This window comes from Plectropomus leopardus, chromosome 18 (assembly GCF_026936395.1).
Source record: "Plectropomus leopardus strain MGB_pleo_1.0 chromosome 18, ASM2693639v1, whole genome shotgun sequence".
In the NCBI taxonomy this organism is placed as follows: Eukaryota; Metazoa; Chordata; class Actinopteri; order Perciformes; family Serranidae; genus Plectropomus; species Plectropomus leopardus.
This window is the reverse complement of record NC_142193.1, coordinates 17,405,709-17,421,945: the sequence shown is the minus strand read 5'-3', so window position 1 is coordinate 17,421,945 and position 16,237 is coordinate 17,405,709. Positions and strand designations below refer to the sequence as shown.

General features: G+C 39.8%; 1 protein-coding gene across 1 annotated transcript; it reads right to left on the bottom strand.

The window, feature by feature from the left end:
- Nucleotides 1-3,517: 3,517 nt before the first annotated feature.
- Nucleotides 3,518-16,234, bottom strand: LOC121957025 (dual specificity mitogen-activated protein kinase kinase 6-like). Its single transcript, XM_042505513.2, has 12 exons — nucleotides 15,889-16,234; nucleotides 11,899-11,968; nucleotides 10,555-10,603; nucleotides 10,348-10,461; nucleotides 9,983-10,102; nucleotides 9,763-9,879; nucleotides 8,457-8,508; nucleotides 8,223-8,350; nucleotides 7,638-7,715; nucleotides 6,130-6,269; nucleotides 5,838-5,883; nucleotides 3,518-5,559 (listed from the first exon to the last, which is right to left on the bottom strand). The coding sequence occupies exons 1-12, from the start codon at nucleotides 15,905-15,907 to the stop codon at nucleotides 5,482-5,484; spliced, it is 1,011 nt and encodes a 336-aa protein (XP_042361447.1). The 5' UTR covers nucleotides 15,908-16,234; the 3' UTR covers nucleotides 3,518-5,481.
- Between the last annotated feature and the right edge of the window lie 3 nt (nucleotides 16,235-16,237).

The following is a 16,237-nucleotide window of genomic DNA, read 5'->3' as shown; positions in this document are numbered from 1 at the left end:
TCACTAGCAACTTAAATCATGGGAGCTGCTAAAAGTCAAAAGTGTGTGATAACTAGTCACAGTATCATCTCTCTGTTTCTTAAGCACCTGTTTAAAGATGGGAAACATACCAAGAACGTCTGGCATTGCACTACATGCTTTACAGCTGGGAATTCACTTTTTAGCTGTTAAAAGATGTAATACATAATTATAACATCAACTGCTAAAATTACACATCTCATCAAATTTGTATTAGTTAAGCAAGTCTAACATCTACCATGAAAGTGACTGCAATGTCCGGATATTAAGCCAAACACTTTTTTAACTAGTTTGATTTTTTTTTTTTTGTTACTCTTGCTAAGCCAGGTCTTTATATTGGAGAGAAGGCAGATATCTACCACTGATATCTCCAACACTCAGCAACTCACACCAAAACAATCGAGACTGATGAATAGCACTACAGGTAAAAGAAAAAAAAAGTTCTCATAATGCAAACAAATTGCCACTGTTATATTATTGTTTATTATTGGATTAATATTACGGGTGCAATATTGTTTAGCCTATGTAGCATTATACTGTTGTTGCTGATCAGCTGAGCTCATTTTAACTATTTTCTATGGGTAGTTAATTCATATTTTGTATGCTCATCATAAGTTTTGTATGTAACATATTAATGTGTAAGCAGATACTTGAGAGCAGTAAAAAGTACATTTTTTTTCTGAATTGAGTGGAGGTGAAGTATAAAGTGGCTTTTCAAATGTCTTGCATTTATAGCATTCATTTGTTATTATGTACAAAACAAGCCATAATAACCCAACCATTCACTTTCACCGCTGTCCTAAAATGCCCATTTGCAGTTCAGAGATGTTGTGATTCATTTCTGCATCACAGTCCACATTGAATTGGGCTGGGACAGTAATTCAACTGGATGTTGCCTATTTTTCCACTCGCATGCCGATCTTTTGAGCGACATTATGCAAGTCCTCATCAAAGGCCTTCTTTCCTAAAAAGAGTGTCTTTAGTTTGGCTGACAAACCACTCTTCTGCACAACACTGGAGCCACTGCCTGCAGTCCACATGGCATTGAGTTTCCTCATCCTGGCATGAAGTCATCGGTCTTTTACAGACACCCTCAGAGCAGAGTAGTCTGCTCAATGTGAGCTTTTGTTAACCTCTGTTGTTAACATTCACAGCAAAAAAAGCACTCAGAAAGAGCCATCAAAATGAGATTCTTCTTTCTATTCATCACACATCCTGAAGTATCACGACTTGCCAAGAAGTGTGTTCACTTCTGTGCACTTACATAAGGATGTTTACACAAATGGAAGCAGTGGTGTTGCTGACAACAAGCATAGTGCAATATAAAAAGCTAATTATAATTAGATTTGAAAATTGAGTTTAGGCTTATAACTGCAGAGGGTAAAGGTTATTCACCCAGTCAGAGGAGTTAAGTTACCATGCTCTTATGCAGAGGCCAGGTGTACCATTTCCATCTCAATTGCTCCAATCACACTTTCATTACATGATACCTCCTTTACAGTATCACATGTGAGAGGATGAAAAACATGGTCTTGCTGACCGGTGTGCGAGAAGAAAAGTGAGAGAGTTGGAGGTTGCCACGGAGAAACCCAAAGACTTGGCTTCCTTTTATCAGAAGGATCAGTCAGCTTCAGTATCTCTTGTGTTGAATAAAGTGTGCGGTTGCAGGGATGAGAGTCTTAAGTGGAACTGTTAGTGACATGGAAATAGGCACTAAGTGGGTTGACTGCAAGGAGTCACATGCAGAAAAAAGACCCAGTAAAAGAATAGTTTATCCACAAAAAGGCCAGCTGTAAATCAGTCATGCCATGTTAACTTGAATTTGTGAAAAAAAAAAAAAAGAAGCTTTTCTTGCATTCCTCCACTGGAAAATGGTGAACATAATGATTTACTGAAGGAGCACAACTTTTGACAGCTGCAAAACTCTATCGAAAACATCAGTTTACAAACTCTTACACAACTCATGCGGTATAATCCAAATCTCATTTATCCAGTCATAATCTCAGAACTTCCCAAACACATGCTTTTTTTTAAAACCTTATTATTTAAGACTGAACTGAATGTAAAACTATTCATTTCTCATAGCCATACTCAAATACTAAGGTTTATTAAGGTGACATGGCATAAATAATTGAATTCCATTTTAAATAGGACTGGGCTGGCATTACACTGCAAAAATAACTTATTGAATTTAAGAGAAACCATTTTAGATATGATTTCGATTGAAACAATCAAATTTGGCTGCCAGTACACTTTAAAAGTTTCCTATAAAAAGTCAAGATCTTAAAACAAGACCGAATTACTTGAAATAAAAAAGTGGTATTCTTGTTTCTAGATAACCAAATCTCACACAGGCAACATTTGGATGGATTGCTGCCCAGCAAGGTTTTGAACCCGTTTTGGGTCTAAAAAAAGAAAAAGAAAAAAAGTCCCTCCTAAAACAGACTGATGCTGTAAAGTTGTTAATACACATTACTCAATCAGGAATGAATGGTGAATTTAGACTATTTTCACATGTGGATTAAGCATGCATTTATACCAAAAACAGCCCTTCATTAAAACAATGCAACAGGCTGCATTGGTGAAAACTAGTGAGAAGATAAAATTTGACCTAAAACACCCAGTTTAAGAATTAGCTTCATGAGTTTGAAAGCTTGTCAGATGTCAGAATGCTGCATTTATAATACTGTGACAGTATTTTACATTTTAAAAATTTATCACAGTGGTAGCTATTTTATCATGTCAAGACGATTGCGAGAGAACAAAGTCTAAGTCCTTCATAAAATATTTCATTGTTGGTTTTAGTCTTTTGATGGCAATAAAAAAATATACAGAATGGGGGCAAAGTGATGGAAAAAACCTGAATAAAAGAGTGGAGAAACATCAGACGCTTCTGTTCAATAGGACTCACCAGATGGTTTGAGGAGTATAAAGATGACGTGAATAAAATGCTGCAGCCTTTGGTCACCTGATCTCAACCCAGTTGAACACGAGCTTGTAAGACAATGCTCTTCACCACCATGTCAATAAGACCAAATGATATAATATAAACTTTTATCTTCAAATTTATTTAGTCTTGTTTGTCTCTTGTGCTGTAACTCTTTCTGTTGTATATGGCAGTTTATATTTCCTTTTATCTGCTGTACTTGGGTCTTTCTTGCAAAGGAGATCTTGATTTCAGTTAGATTAGCTGAATAACTAAAGGTTGTTTATATAAATGAGGGAACATCTTTTGGAAATATGGTATTCATCCACCTCCCAATAGTGTTTCATAGACTTAAAAAGGAGCACTAAAGCTATCCTGGAGTCTCGTGGTGGCCTGATTCCAAGACACGTCATGTTGGTCTTTCCTTTAATTTTTCACCCACTGGTTGAATACTGATAGCCTTATCCTTTAAATTTGAACAGTGCATTACCTCTGCATTACTCACATGAACAGGAATTAATCTTTTAATTGCTAAACCGACATCAATCATGGCAGGAAAGCTATAAACGGACATACTGAACAATAAAGCCTTTATTTTTTGTCTTTCCATAGTTCAAGTTTGTCAGTCCCACCCAATGAAAAGGTGGCAAATAGAGTGAAGGAGTAAGAGGTAGAGCAAGTGTTCCATTCTCATTGTGATCAGCGTAAAAACTCACTTTTACACACCAAGGGAATGGCCATCCAAAGAAGGCCGACTAAAAAAAAAATAATAGAAGGGAAATAAACAATAGCAGCTTCTTTGTGGTGTTGCTAGCTTTCCCTTATTATTCACAATCATAAATACTCCTAACTCTCTGACTTTTTGATAAAGGTTGCACTACAGTGTAAACCAGAGAGGCGATGAGTGCTAACCATAAACAGAGGTGGTGCAGTCATCATCGCCATCATCATCATCATCATCATCATCACAGTCTCTGAACACTTGGGAGTGGGGAAACTGCCACATGGCAAGGTCCTTCTTGCCGTGTGTCCGAGGCGAAGGGGCTCTGCATAGTATGCTCAGAGAGAAGAGATAATGGCTGCCCACCGTGGACTGAAAAGAGGCTCTCGGTCTGGCACTCAAGGAGAAGACGACCTGGGGAGAAATAAAATGGGGCCGTCTCCATGTGAAGGAGAGCACAGAAACCTGAGCGGTGGAGCCTGACAGCACATCAGTCCAAAACAGGTGTATGATAGTCAGCTGGCCCTGTGAGTACAAGTGTTTGTGTATGCGTGTCACACTGCATTAAAACTAACTACTACCAACCACTCTACCACTCATCTGCACTGCCAGGTCAGGACAGTGCCATGTTACATTAAAAAAAAAAAAAAAAAAAGGAGATAGTATTTACATCTTCAACACATAAATTATTTCCCTAGCATACTGTCTGTGTAATGCATAACAAGGTCTCTGGAAAAAAAAACAAACATAAGTGCCTCATATGAAAAGACTATGCTGACTCCAGATTTGAGAACGGTAGGCGAAGGGATAAATGCGGCGAAAATAAAACAAAATGCAGGCCAGAACAAGTCCAAAAAAAGAGAAAAAAGAACACAATTAATGCAGTAATTCATGAGAATGATTCGCAAAATGGCACACAGAAAGAGATAAAGCTGTGAGCTCGATTCGGCAACCCCTGAATACTTCCAGGTGGCAACAATGGCAGCACCGAAGCCGACTCGTTAATACCAAAGAAAGCAGACGAGTACGGAGGGGTCACTGCATGAAGGGCCTCAGCGCGGATCAGATGATACGGGATGCTTTACATTCCTGCCTCACGTCGCCAAGAGATCTAGAAATGACTTGCAACTCCTCTAGTCCAGAATGTGAACTTTGACATTTCTCAAATGTTTTGTCTCAGCTCTAGAGCCTCTGCAGCCCCTGCAGGTATCTGTCACCTCAGGACAGAACCAGGTCAAAGTGTTCACCTGATGCGATCTGACAAGTAAGGCCCTAGTCTGGTACAATTCACACTTGTTGACGATATACAGTATCAAAACTCTGTATAATGAGAAAACATACAAACGCATATGCAAATATAGCTTTCAATACACAACAACATACACATTAACTGTTGGTTTTTGCAGATGAAATTCAAAGTACAATGTGTCACAAAGAAATGATGGCTGGCTCCGTCCGTTCTGAAGAGAGAGATAAAAAGGGGCAGTGGGGCAAAAACAAGCGAACAAGACAAAAACAAAATCTGGTTCAGTTCATATTTGTCATGTTGAATAATTGCACACACACAGGAAGCTTGGCAGAGTGAATTTAACCTCTCCAGTTGGTTTGTGACTGTATGAGTTCATATTACCACCACTCTCCACTCCAGTGCTGCTGGGCTGCTGTCAGTCTTTGGGACACCCCCCTTGTGTTAGGGTGCAGGAGAGTCTGTCATTCCAGTGAGTTTTTTCTTTTTTTTCTTTTTAAAGGTAGGCCATTGGTTCGTTTGCTGAGAGGTCCCGCCTACCCTGATGGGCCGCGGCCCGGAGGGAGCCCATCAGTCATCCAGGATGACCTTGACAAAACTGGCCACATCTGTTTCTTTGGAGTCATGCACGGTGAAAAACGGATGTTGCTGCATCAAAAGGAGGGAGAAGAAAACATTTAGAAATGTGTTCTTGAATTATGAAAAATAATTTAGTGACATTATTTATTTGGGAAATACTAACATCATTGTCTTAGTGGGTTAATTTGGTAAGCCTGGCCTCTTGTGGACAAAAGCAAAAACAAGCGCACACTGGTCACTACTGAAGGGACGTTAATAATGGCAAAGTAGACAAAGTAGCATCATGCACACTATGTGACTTTATACGAGAAAAAAAACGAAAAAAAACGCAACAAAAAACTACTAACCATCAATTCTGTATAAGCTGGTCTCTCATTTGGCTTCTTTCTTAAGCTGTGAAAACAAAGAGAAAAATGCAAAAGTGAGAAAGCAGTAAAATATATGTAACATAACTTCATATAAAAGTACATCTAAAAATAATCAAGTGGCATAAAGATCAGCTGAGAGATACTTCTGCCACTTCTTTCAGTGAACACAGAGTAAACACTGACCCCTGCTGGGCCTCAGTGCAACTATTTTTTTTGAAAGGTAAATAAGTTGAGAAAACTCAACACATTTGTCACCGGGTGCGAGACTCACCATTGGGAGATGAAGTCTACAAACTCTGGGGAAAAACGGTCGGCGGGCAACTGTGGAGACGGCTCGTCCACCACCTGTTTGAGCTGCTGGAACGGGGTGCCCCATGAGTCGTAGGGGAATTTCAAAATGGCCAACTCAATCTAGGAGACAAAAGAAGGCAGATATAACAAAGATTGTACATGCTGGAGGTAAATTACATGACTGCAGTGCATGTTTAATGCTACTAGGTGAGCATCACCATTAACTACAATTCAGAAATATTTATTTGACTGTAAAAATATGTTTGAATTTTGTCCTATATATACTTGTAAGTAAATTCTAGCAATCTGTAAGCAATGTTATGTAATAACTGCGGACAGCATGGACATACTGATCTGGCATCAGCCTGGCACAGGTAATACAACTGTCAGAAGTTACTGTGACTCAGCACAAGTGCTGTTTGGAAATATAAGAAGGCTGTAATGAGGTCTGTTCTGACTTTTGTTGGGAGTCCAGACTGATATGGAGTCATATATCATAAACCAGAATTATGAGTGTTGAAAAAACAAAAGAAGTTGCTTATCAAAGCCTGAAATGAGAGCGCTCAGAGTGCTGCTGGGAAACACGTGATTGTGTTTATTCCTTAAAATGCACTTTGACACATATTATATAACTGTACATTTTTGTTTGTCATAAGTTGTAACAAATCTGAAAATAAGCTCATAAAAAACAGGGCTGTGAAGTTTTATTGTGTTTTATCTACGCGTAAACTAAACAGATGAACAGTGAATGTTAGTAGATGTAATGAGGGGAGAAATAACACAGATTGATTTTCCTTAAACTTGCCATTGTATATGGAATCATCGCTGTAGTGGAAACTTCAATAAAAAAAACAGTCAGTCATATTTGGTGAAATTGTCAACATATTCACGTGGTGCACTGGGGAAAAAAAAAAATCATACTCCCCTGCCAACTCTACTGCAATGAAACACCACTAATGGCATTACAGCACGTAAATGAAAACAACCGATCAGAGCCGAGGGGCCTCTAATACAGCTGTCATCATAACAACACTGCTCGTGAACTGCAGTCAAATTTAGCAGCGATAATCAAATATAAACCCAGATTCTGTTACTGTGCTGGCTATTTCTCGCCTCAAATGTTTTCAGAAACATATTTTAGTGTTCTGTTTAGCTATAAAATGAGAAAATTTGCAATTTTGCAAGGTTTCTAATATGAGGGCTGGGTCACAAACTTTGTTATTTCACAGCGTAACAGCTTGATGTGAGATATAGACAGCTGTGTTTAAGGCTCCTTGGCTCTGACTGGCTGTTTTCAGTGTTATGCAGTTGATTCTAGCGAATGCCATCAGAACAAGAGGAGGAGGGACATGATTTTTTCCACAGACTGTCTCACGTACTTCTTTCACAATATAATGAGAGTTTCACCAAATATGGCAAAATTCTATTTTTATAAAAGTTTTCAACTATAGCTTCAAGAGCCACATTTTGATATCCGATCCTACTCACCATCGTGATACCAAGACTCCATATGTCTGACTTGACACTGTAGCCTTTCTGGTTGAGGTCAGGGTTGATCCGCTCAGGCTGAAATGGAAATTAGCAGCAAGAGATTAAGTACCACCACTATGTAAAATTAGTGTGAATAATTATAGTGTACCTTTTGTGAAACAAGTTTTGCTTAACTTTAAGAAAAAAAAATTCTAAACATAAATAGAAAAAATGGAATACAATAAAACATGCAAATTAATGAAAGCCATTTCAATAACAGACATACATTAAAGAGAAGACTCCAATAATTAAAAAAGGCATGTAAAGATGAGAAAAATGTGTTTTAAAAATAACAAAATTATGTAACAAATGATAATAATTACATGGTTTTGCTTTGGTCAGATGTTTGAAAGCTGAGGAAAGTAGAGGTCTAGATTTCAAAATGGTCATGGAGCTCCTGGCCTGTAAATTATTAGTTTTACTCCAATCAATTAGGGGTTCCAAGACCTCAGACATAGGTCATCTCTCAGTAAATTCACAGTGAATCCTTTCCTAAACCTCAGCTACCGACTACCAGCAGTCTCTTCCTCAGTGCCCACTCACCGCCATGTAAGGCTTGCAGCCTGCATCCATCGTTTTGGCCACAGAGTCCACCAGGTGGCCACTGATGCCAAAGTCGCACATTTTCACTTGGCCCTGAGTGTTGATCAGAACATTGGAGGGCTTCACATCTACAGAGAGACATTGTTGGGAAAATGTTGAAATAGAAAATGGCAAAATAACAAGGTGAAACATCAACAGGAACCTGAAAACTGTATACGCTGATGATCTGATTACCTCTGTGTATCACTGACAGGTTACTGTGCAGGTGCTCTAATGCCTTCACAATCTGTGGAGTGAACAGAGAAAAGTAAGGCAGAATTCTTCAAGAAACAACAACTTCTGCTGTCTCAGTTATGTGAGTTATAGTGTTTTACACTCATATTAATAAAATAATACGTAGAAAATACTGACAAAATTCCCAATCTCATTGTTGAGTCAATTGATGTCATTTCCTTTGAGTCACAAATATTTTATGTAGCAACACATTTCTTTGGAACTGTTGGATGTAGCCTCAGCCCACAAAGCCATTTTCCAAGTAGAAAGGAAAAGAGACGATTGATTTATGTGACAGAAATGTAAAAAAAGAGTGTGTGGTTTTAGGACTCGTCTTGTGATGATGCAACTATTTCCTGAGGAGCAATACTTAATCCGTTTGTCTAAGACCACATACAAAACATTTTCAGAGATATTACACCCAGCAATTGTTCACCAGGTGATAATTGCAGCACTTTAAGTTCCCGTAAAACCTCAACTTATGAGAAGGGTCTAGCTGCAGAGATCCAGACTCAGGTCCACCTCCTCCATCGGACCCTTTTCGGTCCTGAGCTTGGAGAAAAAAGTCTGATATTGTGTAAGCCCACCTCAGATGATCATTGTGATATAATAATATGTGTTTACATACCGTTAAGCATTACACGTTCCATGTAATAAAACCATACGCTGCTCAGAATACAGGTTACTACAACTTCAGGCAAGTTAGATTTAAGGCATTTTAAGACTTTTTTAATGCCACTTAGAATGAAATTTAAAACCAATTTTACAACCAAAATTAACTAATTTTGCCCAAATATTTAATGTAACATAAACATTATTTTTTTTGGTGACGTTCATGCGAGGTGAATTTGGCATGTTTTAAACATTAAAAATAATATTCTGAAAAATAAAATAAAAGATGTTACCAGTTATCTTTAAATCTTATAATGCCACATCAGAAAAAAATTAAAGACATTTTAATACCAATGAATCCCTTATGTCTAAATTATTTAATTTAATGCCTTTTTAAGGATCCGTGGGAATCCTGGTATAATACAGTGGCATAAAAACATTATTTATTAACAAGAAAGTGCGATAAATACACAATTTTCTACTTTTCCACACACGACACAGCACCAAAGGTGGGCCCAAGCCTGGAGCGTGCAGCGGGACCCTATAGCAAATAAAAGTCTTGTTCTCTGACACAAAGTGAAAACGTGTACTTTTCCAAAATGCTGGGCTATTCCTTTAGTGTAACACTTTTTGGAAAATGTGGGACAGGACGTACTGCTACTGTGATCTTGCCCAAGATGTCCTCTGGGATTTCTTTGCCTTTCTCAATAACCTTCTTATAGAACTTATCCAGAGACGTGTCCATTAGCTCCATACAGATCCAAACATCCCCCTGAAAAAAAAGAGATGTTGCCCAAAATAAACAAACAGATGATCAGACACTCAACATAACATGCAGGTGTTCATATCAGTCATGACTGCGACAGTTTATTTACCTCTCTGAAGAGGGCGCCATAGAAGGTCACAGTGAAGAAGCAGTCCACTGTCCTCATGGAAATGTCCAGATCCATCAGGAGCCTCTTCTGCTCCAGAGTGTTGACGGTGGCACGAATCCTCTGAGAAAACAAACATCACAGATTTGGCTGCCGGTGTCACCGGAGGGCAGATATAGCTTAAATCAAATGGTGTCCAGTGTCCTTTAAACCCCCTCAATATAACGTCTAATGTCATACATCCGATAGATCTCGTCCAAGTGTTTACAAGTTGAGCTCATATGTTGAAACTATCTCTGAGTCATTGTACTATTTTAAAATAGTTCATTTACAGTTCAGGTAATCTGAGATGCAGCTTCCCAGCCCACCTTGACAGCCATGATAACACCACTGGGCACATGTTTCATCTTGTCCACCACCCCGTACGCTCCCCGGCCCAGCTCTTCAATCTGCTCCAAGTCATCGGCCTTCACCACAAAGTTCTGGACAGAGGAAGCAGGCGTTACATTAACGAGTGTTCGGCCCATCAAAAACCAGCAGTATGTTTCAGAGGAATACAACAGAGACAAGTTTACCTGATCTCCAATTGTGACGCAAGCTTTTGAGTCAAGATCTCGAGGCGGCCTGCAGGGAGAGAGCAACAAAGTGTAGTCGGTTTTAATGCCACAATACTCAGTAATGGAAAATTCATACTCTAAGAGAAAATGTGCATGTTTGTTGAAGCTGTTTATAACATTCATTCGAAGCAAACATTGATTACAGTCAATGCTAAAACCAATAAATTTAATTCTGAAATACCTCAAACACATAATTGGCATTTTGGTGCAACATTTCTTTCCTACTGGCAGACAAACTGATACAGGTATAGCTGCAATAAGTTGATACCAGGCCCAATTTATTGTCCAGGCAATTGTAGCAATTCCACTCTAATTTCAAGATTATCTTCCACACCAATATGTTTTTGTTTTAAAGCTATTGCTATAGCTATGTGTTTAGTTACAAAGAAAGCAAACCTTTGTTTTTTTTGTTGCATGAGTGTTCCTTTGTATCAATCTATGTCCTCTCTCTGAATTCTGAGGTTTTTGCGGGTCCAGGTACGCAGCCAGAGCTCTTCATGAGATATATTTTTTCCTCAGCAGCAGTTTGTGACTCGCAAAGCAGATAATTGATCTGCCAATCCACTCAGAGCTGATAAGATCAGATACATGAATGCGAGGAGCAGCTGCTACAAGTGAATGTAAACTTTTTGGCGCACCAGAATGAACGATTAAGTTTCACTTTCAATGTGCTCTAACAATCTGCTGCTCCATGTGTGCCCAGAGTACACCCTGTGCTCCACGAATTTGGTGAAATGAATAACTGAAAGGTATATAAATTTCAACAGCACTTCTAATGAACAGTTAGATGATGGCAGATGTTTCTGTCGTGGTGGGCTGTCAAAAAATGAATGAAAATGAAACCTTGCCTTTTTCATTGCCTTGGATTCTCACAGTGATGGATAATACTCCCAGTGACATTACTACTCTAACATGTCGCCATATTTGCTTTCCAATGACTCACAGTGTTTTCTGCCACCTTGACCACTTAATACTCATGATACTTTCAGTAACAGGTCCACCTCATCATAGATCCAAGCAAAGAAATCTCTGATCTTACTTTCGCCAGTATTAAGTATTTTCTGTAATGTCAACGAAGCAAACCACCACAGAGTACACAGTCTGCTTCCTGTTTACAATGAAATGCGTGTACCCAGTGTACGTCTATGATCATGTGATATGCATTTTCAGACATGTTAGTATGGACAGAGATTTTTCTAAAACAGAGCTAAATTGTTTGTGTGTACAGAGATACATTTTAGTTTTGAAATTAAAACACATTAGTGTGGATTTGGCCTTAGGATGGTATGGCTGTTGTCTTACCCTGCTGCTTCTGGTGGGGGCGGCACAAACACTTCTTTGGCCAGCTTCAGCCCGGGGTTCTTCTTCTTCCCTTAGAGACAAGAATCAGAAAACCATTACCATCTCACCTCCATCATAGGTTCATATCAATCAATAAAGCTGTAATTAGAAGTAACCACAAGCTGGTATGATTAGCAGTGTTTTGTAGAAGGAGGAGGCAAATGGACTTTCACATCTACAGACTCTTATGAGCCCAATGTCCACATTACTGAGTTTAGAGATGAGGTTTACCACAATGGAGATCTGAAGTTCTAATTCAGGCCATTAACTGCAAACTAAGTGGACTTGCTTGTTTGCATATGTCCACATCGGTCTATTGATAGTAAATTTTATTCTATTCTGGTAGTAAGGAGTTTTTTCAAGGTTAAAATCAATTTGCAGTTGCACAAGCTGCAACAAATGATCTGTTATCTCTCTGGAGATTAGGTGTACTCAAAGCTGAGGCCCTGCAACAGGGAAAAGGAAGACTAAATGACTAATCGACATTGGTATGATGACTCAAATGGAAGGGAGGAGGGGGGGTACAAGGGAAGTTTTTTTCTTTTTACTGTTACGATAATTGCTATCAAATCAGCTATCAATGGGTTTTTCCTCTTAGGTCTCTTTTTTCCTAATCTCAAGTTTGGTTTACATGTTTTAATATCTGGAGTATGGTGCTGTAAACTGTGGAGCTCTGGGACCTTTCTGTGTTAAATTAGTGACAGCAATCCATTCATAAACACAGTTTACCAGCAGCCTCTGGGACTTCCCACAAGGGGCTGCGAGTCCCTGCCAGAATGACACAGCTACCGGGCCTGCGAGCAGCAACACGGGAAAAACAACTCAACTTCTCTTCACACAGACACTTGTGTTCAGCATGTTCGCTCTTGTTGCAAGGTCGACAGGAAACACAGAACACTTTTCTTGACCTCTGTTTGTGTGTGCTATGCCACAACTTCACCCCCTGGGATATGATGAGAAACAGTTTAGACCTGGTTGGTTATTTCCTGTTCTTGTCCTGCAGCATACAGGCGCGAGCCGGGCTGTGCAATTATTCTACCCCAGTTCAGAGAAACTGGTTTAATGCACAAGCACCTTCACTTTGGAACAAATGCAACTGCTCTCATTATTACTGTAGGGTTGTGTTTGCCATTGCGTGAGTCACAATACTCCAGTGTGGAGGAAGTACCATTGGGTAAACCCCTCCTTGCTAGATTAAGCTGGAAGGGAAGTGAAGTTTTACAAAAGATTTTAGATTCTATGGCCTACCACTGAAACGCCAGACAGGTCCATTTTGTGCTGCAGCCCTAAAATAGGCCTACAGTGTCTGGACAGACTACGGTAGTCTCATGTGGTAGGGAGAGATTGAAGTGTGATTTACTCACACATGCTTGGTCAAAAATAGATTATGCATTTCCTCTGCGTGGGATAATGTACGAGCACTCAAAGCATTCTGATGACCTGACAAATAAGACAGCCTTTTGTTCAGGGACCAAAATTAGTTTAGCATGCGAACATGGCGGTGCAAAACTTGTGGCATGCAAAAGCTGTTTTTAAGAGATATCTGGAACACTATTAAAATTGCACTAAATACATGCAGCTTTTTAGTTTCATTTCAGTCTGAATTACTGCTAAATTCTCAGGGAGCAGTATGCGGTGACAATGTAACCGTGTGTGTTTGGTGGGATATGACTCACAGCCAGTCAGACTGGACACATCCGCTTAAAACACAACAACTGTCAGGACCCTTTGGGAAATATGATGTCACTTTACTTGGACTGCTTGCTGCTCGCTGTCCCTGTTAGGGCCAGCTGAGGCGAGCTTCATGACAGCTCTCTGCTGCAAGACATGCCTGCTCCTCCAACTGAGCCTGGTAGGACACAATAGTGCCATGTAGGGTTGCAATGATATACTGGTTTTAAGGTATACCATGATATAAGAGTCAGAGTATAATGATTATCATATTGTGTACATTTGCTTATGTATGATTATGAAAAAATGCAACTTTATTTTATTTATTTTCAAAGGTGGTAGTGGTGGGGGGGGGTTACACATACTTCCTTAAAAAATGATTTCAAGTCTTAATTATTGTGATAAAGCATTTGTTCAACCAAAACTAACCCTTCTGTTTTCATTCCCATAACTGTTTTCATTCCTTTAGCAGTCATTCTGACCGGTAACAGCAATAATAATAATAATGTAATATCATGACTGCAATATTTTCTGAGACTTATTGTACAGTGAAAATCTCATATCACTGCAACCCTAGTGCCATGACATCAGCTTCAGTCAAAGTATAAAGAGGCAGCACAGGTAAAATTCATGTGCACAGATACCATATTGGTATTAAGTGTTTCGAGGCAGTGGGTGATGCACAGTAGCAAGCCCAATACTTGTAATTCATGCTATTTATATCAATGTGTGCACTGGAACCTTGCTGTATATCCAAATATGGCACAAGTTGCATAATGCATTTTGATTTTAAAAATCCCCACACTCACACTACACTACAGACAGTAGCAGTGAATTGCTGCACTCTTACAGGAAATGCAGCAATTCTTAGAAAAACCAAAAAGATGTTCAGTGGAAACTATCCAGAGTGCAGTACGTAATGTGAACAAGAATTTCTGGATTGCGCATGGGATCAAAGTGTCAATAGCTGTGTGGCGAGTCACCATCAGGAAGCTCCAACCCTCAGAGTGGGTCCATATACAGAAAAGGATGACTCATGCACATATAATCTTCTACACCACCCTATCAGTGCTGTTAGGGAGAACCCAATCTCTAAACATGCCTCAGCAATACCATGAACAGCAGCACTGCAATGCACTAAGGCCCACTCCTCTCTTGACCAGCAAGGCTCAACTCCTTAGAGTAGCCAGAAACTAGGGTAAACACTTTCACAAGGACACCTCAGGCCTGCTTTGGTGCACACAACAATTACAGCACAGAACCTGTGTAGCAGCTATAGAGTATCTGCTTGCAGCCAGAGAACTGTCAACAAAAAAGAGGCTGCACTAGGTATTGGTGCTGCAAGTCAAAACATGCCATGGTAGGCCAAAGGCTGTGATTGCCTGAGCAGCCAATCTACACAGCCCTCTCAAAACAGTGTGTACTCCCGACCATGGTAACGCTAGTATGATTGTGTAACAGCACAAGCGGTGAACTTGAAATGTAAATTGACATCATCACCATGCTTTGTGTGTGTGTGTGTGTGTGTGTGTGTGTGTGTGTGTGTGTGTGTGTGTATGTGTGCATCTGTGACGCAGAGGAAGGACCTTGATTTTTCCAAGGTGTGTATTTTATTCAATAGTGTATAGTGATTACACAGCATAGACTCGCTGACTGACTGGCGGAAGCCAAGTGTGTGATAGCGCCATGGTTCCTTGGCATCGCCGCCTGTTTTTTTTTGTTTTTTAAATAAAGGAATTTCCATCACGGGGGGGGGGGTGGGGGGGGGTACATTTACACGAAAACGGCGCTCGCTGAATATATTTTTTCGCGAATACCAAACAAAGAGGACTTTGGCACAATTGTTCAACCATGAGTCAGGAGGCCGAAAAACACCTGTGGTCCCAATGTGCTACACTTTACCGAAAAATGAGTTCATAATTACAGCTTGGAAATATTCCTTTATTGTCGTGAAAATGCTGTTAGCTAACCACAACATGGAAACTTAAACGAAGACGCGAGTGTAGCATTTGGCTAATCATAAAAACTATGATTTCGCACACTATCATTAACTCTGTGATGAATACCTCCAGACACCAGTGTGTCTAGAGCCTTCCCATAATGATAGAAAGCAAGACATGCTGGCTAGCTTCGTTTACTCCTCTCATACATGCAGCTTTCCACCTGGCAAGGTTACATTTCTCAAACATAGCTAGCTAAATTACTTCCACGCCAACTGCAACTCGATATGTAAAATATTTGCACGATTGTTTCAAAAAATAGTGAGAAAAAAACACTTACCTCCTTTAGACAGAGACATTTCCCCTTTGCTTTGATGAGGGGGAAGGGAAGCACAAAGACTTTTGCCTTTTTTTACTCCCTCCCTCCCTGCATCTAGCCTTACACCCGCTCAGGATCGCTGGCTTGTGCAAAAACTAGCAGCGATTAAAACCAAACGGTTCGTCCTCGTGCAATCTTTGCGCTTCGATAACCAGCTCGCGCGCTCAAAGATCGATTAGCAGATCAATGCACAACTTTAAATAAAGTCGGCGCGGGTCGTACAGTTCGAGTTAGTTTGCTAACAAAACCTGCACTTTTAGGGTGGCCAAAGTCTGACAGCTGAAGGTTCCAACGACGTAATGGCGTATTT

What these genes read in the sequence shown, in the direction of transcription:
- LOC121957025 (XM_042505513.2), bottom strand. An exon ending in ATGGCGCCCTCTTCAGAGAG is followed by an intron (nt 9,880 to 9,982) that starts GTAAATAAACTG and finishes CTTTTTTTTCAG; the next exon opens with GGGGATGTTTGGATCTGTAT. An exon ending in GTAGACTTCATCTCCCAATG is followed by an intron (nt 5,884 to 6,129) that starts GTGAGTCTCGCA and finishes TTGTTTTCACAG; the next exon opens with CTTAAGAAAGAAGCCAAATG.